The sequence below is a fragment of the Dermacentor variabilis genome, chromosome 4, assembly GCF_050947875.1.
Source record: "Dermacentor variabilis isolate Ectoservices chromosome 4, ASM5094787v1, whole genome shotgun sequence".
NCBI lineage: Eukaryota > Metazoa > Arthropoda > Arachnida > Ixodida > Ixodidae > Dermacentor > Dermacentor variabilis.
In genome coordinates this window covers 114,147,456-114,159,460 of record NC_134571.1, presented here as the reverse complement: position 1 = coordinate 114,159,460, position 12,005 = coordinate 114,147,456, and the positions used below count along the sequence as shown (strand labels likewise).

The 12,005-nt window shown below is 41.1% G+C and overlaps 1 protein-coding gene across 3 annotated transcripts in view; it reads right to left on the bottom strand.

The window, feature by feature from the left end:
- The window catches only part of LOC142579641 (uncharacterized), a 143,931-nt gene that overhangs the window by 34,053 nt on the left and 97,873 nt on the right, over positions 1–12,005 (bottom strand). For all 3 annotated transcript variants that reach the window (XM_075690041.1, XM_075690043.1, XM_075690042.1), the window contains exons 7-15: positions 11,004–11,048; positions 10,144–10,262; positions 7,684–7,912; positions 7,045–7,243; positions 5,496–5,572; positions 4,086–4,287; positions 3,742–3,822; positions 3,071–3,190; positions 1,544–1,762 (exon numbers count right to left, since the gene is read on the bottom strand). In XM_075690041.1, the coding sequence (XP_075546156.1) occupies positions 1,544–1,762; positions 3,071–3,190; positions 3,742–3,822; positions 4,086–4,287; positions 5,496–5,572; positions 7,045–7,243; positions 7,684–7,912; positions 10,144–10,262; positions 11,004–11,048 (1,291 nt within the window). The remainder of the gene's footprint in view (positions 1–1,543; positions 1,763–3,070; positions 3,191–3,741; positions 3,823–4,085; positions 4,288–5,495; positions 5,573–7,044; positions 7,244–7,683; positions 7,913–10,143; positions 10,263–11,003; positions 11,049–12,005) is intronic.

Sequence of the window (12,005 nt, the reverse complement as noted above, 5' to 3'; positions counted from 1 at the left end):
GACATCCGCCAGACTTCCAGTTTTGGATATCCTACCATAGATGTTTCGAGGTTATCTCACATTAACCTTTTTTGACATACACGAGAATACTTGTCCTCCAGTTGAGGCTTTGTCCGAGTTTCCTCATAAGAGAATTATGTTTTTTCACATATTTGAACTGCAATCCAAAACTATCATGCCCGCAGCTCATGTCAACGTGATACTTTACAAATGTTTTCGCACAACTTACTTTGCGAAAACTTCAATTATAGTTCAATAAGCCACTTGCACTTGGTGAAAGGTCTAGAAGAATGAAGAGTATGCTGCACTTCTGCACACGTGCATGCACATGTAACGTGTGCACACAATGTATCCATTCTTGATGTGTGGACGCTCTGCCTGTGGCATTTGTCACACAGCGTGCGCTGTGACCGTAATAGACAGCATGGCAAACGCTACAAAAGGCCCTGCTGTATATGTTCATAAAATATATGCAGTATGTCCCCATGATGCCCTTCACCGACATGCAAGGGATGCTGCAGGACACAGAAAGTGCAGCCAAATGATCATGTGAAGGGCACTCACAGGACATATTTGACACATCCCTAGGATATCCATGTCCTGGAAGTGGATATTCATAGGATATACATAGGACATCATTATTGTCACTGGGTTGTGCATTTTTGTTCTACTACGAAAACAAAAGCAAGGACCATTCTAATGTTGTTATGAAAATTGCGTTCTGTTACATCCTGACTGTGACTTCAGCTTTCTGATAAACGTTCATATCAAGTTGGAACTTCTTTTGCTACTTTTGGCAGCTTTCTGACTCCTCTTTTGCAATCCCTGCAACACCTGCAATCCTGCCAACAAGTAGCTAGACTAGCAATGGCACAACGAGGCATTGTGCATGCCGGTTTAGAGAAAAAATTTTTCATAGAGGTTGCTGGAATACATATGTGATGTATCGTGCTTTGAAAAATTGACATGATGTAAAATTATCTTGCTTAGTTGAAAAAAGTAGCATGATTGTTAATTATTTAATTTATGGTTCACCATACACTGAGAAACGATGAGGGCAGGCACAAAATGTTTTCGGATACCTCCAAATGCCCCCTCAGGAGGGTAATTAAGTATTAAATGTTACACTAGTGCAAAAACACACAGACCAGCAAAGAGATGACATCAGGATACACACAAGACTTTCAAATGGTGCATATCCTGTCATTCTATTTCCACATATCTATGTGTATCTTTTGCTAGCACAATGTCTATGCTCCACCTAACTAACTTCGCACAATGCAGCACAAGCTATGGGTCACGTCAGCCAACCAAAAAAGTTGTGTTGCTGATGTGCAGTAGACTTCAGCTGAATGTTTGGAGTGCCCTCGACTCAGCAAACGTGAGGAGAATCTTTAAGCCAAGAAATATTTCTGACTATGAGCGTCGGCATTACAACTGGCTTTGAACTGAGCACAACTGCTATCTTTTATATGAACAAGCGAATAACAGCATATCTTGACAGTAGCATCCAAGAGAGCAGAGGCAAGCAACAATGCCTAACCTTGTTGACGACCAGGAAGCCCTCGATACAGTCGCCGTTGCCAAGGAGCACATCACCACCGTCGTGCACGGCATCAGGAAGAATCTGCTGTACTTCTTGTGCCAACACACCGGTGTCCGTCGCGTCTTTAAGGCCCGCATGCTCCACATACTCGGGTATGTAGCGGTAGCGATAGATGCGCATGTTTGCCACATTTTTTAGCTGTTCTCTGGTGTCAAGCTGGAAGCAAAATGGGATTGTGTGAAGCACTGGCATGACAAATACAATGAATGCATCAGCACTGCCATGCATTGTCAAGATTTTACATGTACTTTTTAATCACAGTGTTTTCATTTCTGATTATGGCTCCTCCTTAAGTCATATTTGTACTGTTTGCGCTGCTACACTTAAATGTATATTTGTGCATGCGTCTAAGGGTATATAGTCTTTGAATACAGTACATTGTTTTATATCATATATGTTGTGTTTTTAAAGTTATTAAAGTTGTTTTGTGTCTAATAGTATCTTAACTATTCAATGCCCATTCAATGCCCTGTTTAAAGTCTGTGAGGTACTACAGACATTCATGTTTACAGATTTACACCTTGAATATTCAGTTAATCAGCCAGGAAAGGCAAGAATTTCAAAGTACTTAATGGAATGTTATACTATATTGCACTGAGTGAAGTAGAACTCCAGCCAGAATGAAGACCTCTCAAATTGAATTTTTTTCGACTGCACTCAACTGTGTGTCAGTATTTATAGGTGGAAGCAAACATTAAAGAAACATGAATCTCGTGTAAGAAAAATTTTCACATGATACTGGAGGACAACTGGGAAAAAGGCGGTGGATTATGCTGAGATGATGGCATGCACTATCAGCACAAATTCAAACATGAACGATTCCGAAACTATTTTGATGTGTTGTTCCGCTTCCAGCTCCACATGCAACAATGACTTAATTCCAACTGCAAAACATACACTTTTGGTATAATCCATGCTAATAAACTGCCTACAGGGTGATTACAAGTCACACTAGTGCACTTCCATGTAATTACGTGGAACAGGCGTTCTGATCAGTTATTTTGTGTTCACGTTTCACTTTATGGGGATGGTACATGTGCAAAAGATATATTCCACACTGGCTTGCTCTAGTGCTTTATGTCTGAAAGCAACTGTAGAAAAACAAATAAAACCTTAGCATAACATAATGCAAGTACAATGAATATGCAGCAAGTTATTCGCAAGCAACTATATTACCTCTATGAAGCATCAGCTTATCCTCAGACTCAGTCTATTTTTGAATGAACTGTTCTCTGAGAACTTACCTAGTACATGCCATTTCCTCACATGTCTGCTACTGTTAATCTAGAGATGGCCCCTTGTATAATGCACAATGCAAGTAAATTGGTTGTTTCACACAGCAAGAATTAGTGTTAATCCACTGCGACATAATATGATCGTATATGCAGTATGCGTAGCTTCTTATGGCAAAATAATGGCAGCAAAATGTGAGAACACAACCAGAGCACAGGAAACACACCTTACCTCAACGACATCTGATTTTGCTCGTTCATCGGATGGCTGAATGAGATGGCCTGACAGCAATATATTTCCATTAACAACCAGCTTCTCATCAGTTCTTTCAGTGTTTATTCCAACAGGGCCCTGCAATGAGGGAACATTCAAACAATGATACATGCAGTCACTCTGTAATGGGAAAGATGCCAAATAGTAGCTTGACTCTGTACGGAGTTCCCTCCACAAGGTTAAACTTACAATCGAGTAATTCTGCACGGTGATTCAGCTAGTTCATAGTATTTTTTACATTGGTGTTTCACCTTGAGTACTTCAGTGTGAGGGAGAGAGAAAACGAGCAAAGAAAAAGCAGGACGGTTAACCAGACAGGCGTCCGGTTGGCCAACGTACACAGGGGTAAGAGCATGAGTGCTTGAAAGAAAGAAGGGGGAAGGCAAAATTAGAGAGAGAGAGAGAGTTCACATGCACAGTAGTAGACATGAGGTGTCTCGAAGTGTCTTCTCAGGTTTGTTGGTTGGTTTTAGGGAAGACATTAGAGTATGCGTAGCTTTCTGAGTTGACAATGGATGAGGCCATGCACCCAGGCTCTTTGCCTCTACTGTGTTACAGACATGGCAAGATATTCACACGAGACGGGCTGCAAATGTACTGTTGCATAACTGAAACCTTAAAGCACCTACCAAATGGTAGATGGCGTCGTGCGTTGATCCTTTTTGCCAGGTTAACTCCATGTCACTTTCAAACTGGCCCGGGTTGGAGGCCTGCAATGTGTTCGGTTGACAACATATTTTGCCAGCCATCATTGCACAAGCTTCAACAAGCAGAAAAAATTGGTAACTTAAACACAAGAAGGATTTGACACGGACTAATGCCATCTGGGCTGGAATAGTTTCTGCAATACACATGCATAAAGAAATCAAACCATAAACACTGCGAACTTGGCTGTACATAGTTGTAAGAACTACAATAAGGAAAAGCGTTCACTGTCATTCATAACACCAGCTGTCAGTGAAAATGAACTTACTCGCACAATGATTTTTTGAGAGGACTGTGCCGCGATGGTGTAGACGGCATCACCACAGTGGGCACATAAGCTGACCACCAGGTAGAAATAGCGCTGGTCTGGGTTTGGCTTTCCCTTCTTGCGCATGTTGTTGGATGTTGTTTCGCTGAAGTGCAGCCTTCCTATTGTGCGCTTCACAGCCTGGTTATTGCTCAAGTCGACCCTGCAGTAGTTATGGTGCAAGCAGATTTAAGGTGCAAGCTTAATGAAGGTAGCAGTTAATTAAAAAAAAAATTTTTCTGCTTAAGCAACTTTAACTAGAAAAGGTGGACTATAACAAGACAAAAACAAGTTGACAAATGTGGTTATCCATGGCTAACCAGTTTTGGGTAATTCTCGCGAATGAGCACATGCTTTGAAATACTGGTGGTGCGTGGCTTGACACTCCGCGACAGCAGCATTGGGCTGATGTCCTCAATTTTGTAATATGTACTTAAAGTGCTTAATTAAACTGTTAACAAAAATTTTTGCTAATTCCATGTTCCTGGAATTTATGCCTTAAAGGGGCCCTGAACCACTTTCTATCGAAGTCGAGAAATGCATTTGAAATTAACTTAGACTATTTCAGAAATACTTTTCCGCAAAAAGCTCTTCAATGCATTCAGCAAGAGTGGATCAGATTTTCACTTACTTCAGCCTGTTTATTAAACTGCGTCAATAAATATATGCAGTAACAATAGGAAGGCGCATACAGAGCCAAACACCCGTCTTGATTGTGTCAACTTTTAGCCAATGGCAGCCGCATGTCGGAATCTGTTATATTACGAAATAAAGCATCCAGAAAAGAGTGAGGAGCATGCTTCTGTTGAAAGGAGAGCATTTGAGAGAAATCTGACTTTGTGCTTTACTTGCGAGCTCCATGCGCTGCGCATGACCGTAAAATTTGGCTGAGATGTTTACAGCAACGCATGCTATCCGCAGACTGTGTTTTTTCATTAAGGCTGAGGGGCGGTTCAGGACCCCTTTAAAACTGAGTCAACCTGGGCAAATAGTAATTTGCATAGCAGTTATAGCCTACTTTAACTAATCCTGCTAAACGTGCTCAAAGACACATGGTAGCATTTATGTGAACATGACTTGTGTTATACATAAAAGCACAAACTTATAGGTAGCATATTATTGTATACGTACATGGGACATATGTATTTGTATATGGAATAGATTCCTTAAAAAAAATAAAGAAGTAAATATTTTCTTAAGCACACATTTAGTCCAACATAGGAAAGAATCCAGACCTTAAATGTATGACAACATAAAACATCATCAAATAGATTTAAAATTTATGATACACCTATGAAGGATGTTGATAACTGTATTGGTGAGACATTTGTGCAATATAATATAATAATATCCGCTATCATATTTACTCACGGAAGGGGATAGAAAGGCTTTTTGGTGCGATCAGCTTGTGACTGTTCCACCTTGATTGTCTGTGATGGCGACTCCCTCTGCATGATTGGGGCACATTGGAGACACACAAATTAGCTTTATTGCAATTCACACACAAAGTCTCAACAAGCCTGAGTCTCAGCAAAATTTTAGTGAAATGCCATAAAGTTCGACATGGAACATTTTTTGTTTGTATCTGGCTGGTATAAAATGACAATCAAGACCAAGTTCCTTATATAGTATTATAAATGTTTGCAAATATATTTGCTCTAAATCATTACAGAAAATTTAAACCAATGTGCTGCTCGTTGCCACCCCTGTAATTTTTTGTACCAGCCTGTTGCATCAACAAAAAAGCAAAGTGACAAATTATTCAGCACAGTGTAAAATAAAAAATGATGGTGCAGTTGCTACGACACAGATCCATCTATTTGGCTACCCATGGGTCATGGCAGACTTCTTCTAAAAGGTGGAACCAATAGCAGTAAGACCTTAGAGCATACTACTAGCAGCACAGAGATGACCGCTTCATTAACAGTGCACTTAATTTTTTGCTTTTTCGAGCATGAAAGCTTCAGGCATGTTGTATGTGACTGGCATAGAAGCAGTAATGTGCTCAGGCAACCGTACTGACTCTGGAGAAATACGACTGCATTGTTCAACTGCAACATCAAATTTTGCAATATCAGGCTTCATTTACTGTGGAAAAAGCATCTTGCAAAAGGTTAGTTGGTTCAAATCTGGCACTCTAGAACAGTGAAAGCTGTACTGGCTCCGTTATGGCCCACATCAATGAACCAGTAAGTCTGAGATTTCAACAGTCATTGGTTTTCATTGGCAGTTCATTATTAACATTACATTCAGGGCATGTTTGAAACTGCTTGTCGCATTTGATAAGAAAATATTTGCTGGAGCAGAAGGGCATTCCATTCTTCACAATAAGCTCAAGTGGCAGTGAAAAGAAATAGCAGGATTCTCTCACATACCCTGCGTGAAATAGGAGCTCTTGTCTGTGTTTCATTTCCCGTGTAGGTCTGATTCCAAGTTTTCTAGGTGCACAGGCACACACTGTAGCTTTCATTTAAAGTCGCAATGCCCATTAGTATGTCTTTCCTTCCCTCCCATCAGCCACGGTCTTACAAGGTGTTCTGCTATGTGCATAATAGAATTCTAGTACACCCTTGCCTTTAGACTCGTTTTACTCCATGATTCCAGAAAGACATGGCGGCATTGACAGTGGCAATGGCATTACCGCTGCCTACCCCTGCTAAAGCATATAGAGTCTAGTACTTCCAACCACACTCTAAGCTGCTTGAACACAGCATTTTTTTCAGATGTGGCCAATGAGGAAATGCTTTTACGTAGAAGAAGCTTTGTCAATACCAGCTAAGGTCACAGCAGTCTTTAGGGCAGTGATGTCACTGTAATCAACAGCTGACACTGCCCAGTCAAGTAGCTGGTCTTTCCATGGTTATTACGCTGCAGTGCACTAGTGAATTTGCAGCGTCTCTGTGTGCACAGATGTCTATACCTTGACGCCAAAGAAGTGCAGGTAGAAGGCATCAATCTTTTGCAGGCGTCCATCGGGGACCTTGACGTAGGCAGGATCTCCGAAAGCCTGCACATGCACGGTGACCTGGAAGTGGTTTTTCTTCTGGCAAACGTGTGCCTCATCTGCGGCACTGAAGTTGAAGCCCTTGTCGGCATCGGCTCGAAACACAACTTGCTGCCTGCGAGTGGTACACACACCATGTACCATTGTGTGCATGACAGTGAGGGGAGGATGGCATTTAAACATCAAAGGCATACATGCGTGTGTGTCTGTATGTATGCGTGCACATACATGTTTAGTATGTATGTATAATCACAGATCCCCACAGAGTGCGTGCGTGTGTGTGCGTGCGTGCGTGCGTGTGTGTGTGTGTGTGTGCGCGCGCCTATGTGCATGTGCGTGTGTGTGTGCAGTTGAGGCACACATTAAATCCATATCTGTCTGTGATTATACATGACACTATAGAATGTGATGTGTGATGTAATTGCATGTGGTTCCCAGTAATGAAAAAGGGCTATATATGTCGACCATGAAGGCAGTACAGCATTTCACAGTTTCTACATAGCGTTAGCTGCTGCGATAAAAATACAGGGGATACCTTTGTGCTCATATACTCACAGTGGTTGGAGAGTCCTGTCATGGAGTGGGAGCCATGTGTGCTCCTGGAAGTTTTGGAAGCTAATGCAGGGCACATTAGAGTCCGCAAAGCCACTCCCATCGAGCGAACCACCTGCAGCAGCATCATAGCTGCACTCATCATCCACAAGCGACAGCGAAGGTGTGGCAACATCAGATGCCACTGCTGCTGTTGCTGCTGATGATGCCGCTGCTGTCGCTGCAGGCCCAGCTGCATGTATGGAATTTACAATCACGGACAAAATACGAGCAGGGCAATTTAAACAAGAATAAGAATGTAAGAAATATGTTGATACATTTTGTGATACTTGGCCGTCTGCATTACGTCCCTGAACAGACACAGTACCATGGTACAGGACCTGACAGGTCTACAAATATCGCATCTCATGAAGCCTTCAATAAGGCAAAATAATTGTGCTGCACTCAACTACACTATTTTCGAAGCATGTTCATAAGATATGTGTTAAAAAAAATCTGTTTATCTTTACCTGAGGACTTCACTTTCAGCCTGCCCCCAGAGTGTGTTTTGCAAGTAAAATACACACTGATCAAGCTGTGCCACTGCTGCATATGCAACATGTGCATGCAATGAATGTAAGCATAGTGTAATCCATAAGAACAGCTGCAGTGTGCTGTGCCACCATGGCTTTCGCAGACTATAGCAGTAACTGTTACTAAAAGAATATGCCACAGCAATGAAACATATTTTTCTGCCCAAAAATTTCACAGATAGTTATTGTTCCGACTGCAGATAAAAGTGATCACAAATTATACATTTGCTGAATTTTCTGCCATGCTCAACCTAAAGCAAAGGCAGTAGTCTGTAAGGAAAAGAAAATGGCAGCTTAGCTGTGGCACTGGATTGGTTAATTGCAATGACTCCTGCATGACATAAAAGGTTGACTGGCAGGTGTGCTTCGACACACATTTCATGCTACTGTTTTATGCCTCTGTTAAATGCCATTGCTGGTGTGATAACACATGGCCCAGCATCAAGAATGCCATTTGAGCAACACAGATGCATGCAGCTCATGTGCAAAACATGCCATGCGGGTCAGCCTAATTCACTACTGCCCATATTATGGTTGAATATTATACAAAAGTACAGTAGCTAGCTGGGTGAGTCGGTACATCTGAATTATTACTTACAGCATGAACGAATCAACAAAGAAGAAAGACATACAAGAAGAAAGACGGCAGTGCTCGTGTTATGTCTTTCTTCTTTGTCCCTGTTGATTCACTCATGCTGTAAGTAATAGAGAATATCATACAGTCAAGGCTACTGGCCAATGACTCCCAGGCTAAGCTTCTGAACACAACACTGTGGGAACCCTCTTGGAGCACTCCGACTCTTATCACCAGGGACAATTTAACGTGAACCAGACATTCAGTAGACAAGCTTTCCGCATTGTGCCTTTGCTGAAATGCAGCCGCCGCAACTAGAAACTGTATCAAAAACACGTTCTCACCAGCAAGAGGTCATAGCTACCAACCCACTGTAGTGGGTCAAGAAGTGAAAGCCAAATGTGGCTAGCACAAGTGACTTCTCACCTTCTTGCTTAGGTGGAGACTGCAGTTGTTCATAGCAATGTAAAATTATGACAAAGGAAATGTGCTGGTGATTCATTGCATGATCAATGAAGGTACTGATGTGCGATCAGGTAGACGAAGCTTATTTCGTAAGGCAAACAAAATATTTGTAGAATACTTCATTGTAGCAATGCTCATATGATACATGTAAAAGATAGAAAACTAGCTAGCTTATAATTTTGCCCTTTGTTATAGAGGTCATTCCCTAGAAAAAACATTCATTCTGAATGCATTCGAATGAACAGGTTAAAAAGATACCAAAGGCAGACACCAAATCAAAAGGGCACTTTCAAGTGTGCTTGAATTTGATCCTGCTTTGCTCTCATGCTTTGAGCATGCCTCAAATGCTCAACGCTGATTGGCTTCAATGAAAATTGAAACATCCCATGCAACAGGGCTTCAGACTTTGACATAAATCACTCTTTCAACCATTTTCTGGGTTTGTTCAATGGAAATTTGGGGAGAAAAAAAAAGAGAGCAAATTCTTTTTTTATAATTACAGAGTTCTTTCTTATTCACATTATGACCAATCCCTTTGATAGAGGAACAAAGGGTCGTATATTGTAAGGAATATTTTCTGCTGGCTCTAATAACTTCTTATCACACAGGCACGTTGACATCACTGAGCAGCCGAGGCCAGTGATACTATGCATGCAGTTTTACTTAAGGCAAAAGGAATGGAAAATGAAAATGTTCGTTACAAAGTACAAACCTAACATAATTTTCCCTTTTCTATATTTTCGTTGCTTAGTGATATCTAGAACTGTATGCTCACAAATGAGTCTTTTTTGTTAGTTTCTTCACAGCACATAGAAACCCCCACCGTAACGCATCAGAAAAGCATTGCAGTACCTGGTTCCTGCTTCACTTGCACGAGTCCATTAGATTGACCCGCATCAGACAGCCGTCTTCGCTTAGGATTTGAGCTACCTGAGCAGTCGGGAATCTCTTCACGTATGAAATCATCTCGGCTGGTAGGAAGATCAAGAAGACAAAACGGTCAAGGACTGTGTAGTTTAAGAACCAAAGTAGGTAAATGCAAGGGCTGTACACTTTATGACGATTTGTAGGACACCTTGCAATAATTTTAGGGCTCTAATCAAAAAGAGCATGACAATTATAATGTTGCACCACTGATAACCTCAATAGAGATTACCATGGGAAGTTGGTGGAATAGCAAGAGAAAAAAAAGAGAGTGAGAGTGAAGAAAAACATACAAAGAAGAAAAATATGTTAAAAATAATGCCAGTATAGTATATTTGTCCTGATATGATTATTTTAAAGTTATGGGTGATGAATCAGGAAACGCGATTCCATCTCACCATACGGGTTATTTTAAGAGACAAACATTACTTGCTGAACAAACTTGAGTTCCCATTTAGGTAATTAACAAAGTTCCACAAATAATCTTTTAAGTTAATTACTTCTGAGTGCATACTGCAACTGGGACATTCAAACTAGGCTGTAATGACATCATGTCTAGTTAGCAAAAAATCTTGAGACAGGGGTCAGTTTCAGGGTATCAATTAACAATATATGCCATGAAATAGACCAGTGCACTCATCCATGCCTAGTTGCGTGCACTTTACATGGGCACTTGAATTTGAACCTGGTTGTGTGCATTTGCTTAGCAATTGTGCATGGGGGCATGATATGTGTGATTCACTTTCACAGAAGTCACCTGAGAGGATAGTAACACTTGGTGTACTCACCCCAAGTCTTCCAGATCTTGAAGGTGTGCCTGCTGTTGGAGGAACCTGAAACACAAAAGGAAGCTTCTTGGTCTCTTCTGTTCCGCTGAATGACTCCACACTACAGCATACTGAGACCATGCGCTACTGAGATCCCAGTGACATTGATAACAGAGCAGCATGTACATATGTCAGTGACAACGGGTTATAAAAATGAACAATAACAGAATCATTATGAAAGCTAGGCAAAAAGCAGATAAACAAAAGAAGCATTACAGACTACTGTACTCTCTTTATCAATTACTTTCATCTTTTCTTTATCCATTCGTTGTGGCTTTCATCCCTGGCCAGCACAATACCACACTGCCATTACGTCGGCATTGTTTATACGGCAAGATAGATGAGACGAGAAGAACTGAAGGGAACAAAACGGCCAGAGGCAATCTGAATGGCTCATTCCATGAATCTGTGCAGTGTCTAGTTCCACTGAGTTAATGATAGACTTCGTGCATTGTACTTTTACACTTGCTTTTGGAAAAGCGCTGAATATGTAACAAAATATTAAGAGCTAGGTACTTGAAAACTAGCTCTGTTGATTGTTGAACTGATTGTTGAACTATGTTGGGAGCTATGCAAATGATGATAGTAGCTTCTGGTTTCCTCTTGTAATTTCCAGTTACAAATATAAATTAATGCTCCAGTACAGGTCACTTCAGAGCATGGCCACACAAAAGAATGAAATAACTAATGAATGTGAGAATACGTATGCCAAATTGCCATTATATAAATGAAGAAAGCTCAAAGCTCAAAGAGCAACAAGGCCAAGGACTGTCCACAAGTGACAAAACTTTAGAAGCAACTTGGAAAAATCAACAAGCACCAATCTCCACTTATAGTAAGTGAAACTGACTGTCCTATATATGACAGACCTAGGCTCAATCAGATGGCATAAATGCCTATGATGTTACAGAAAGCATGTTCAGCCTTTTGAACGTGGTATCACTGCTGGGCTTTCACTGTTAC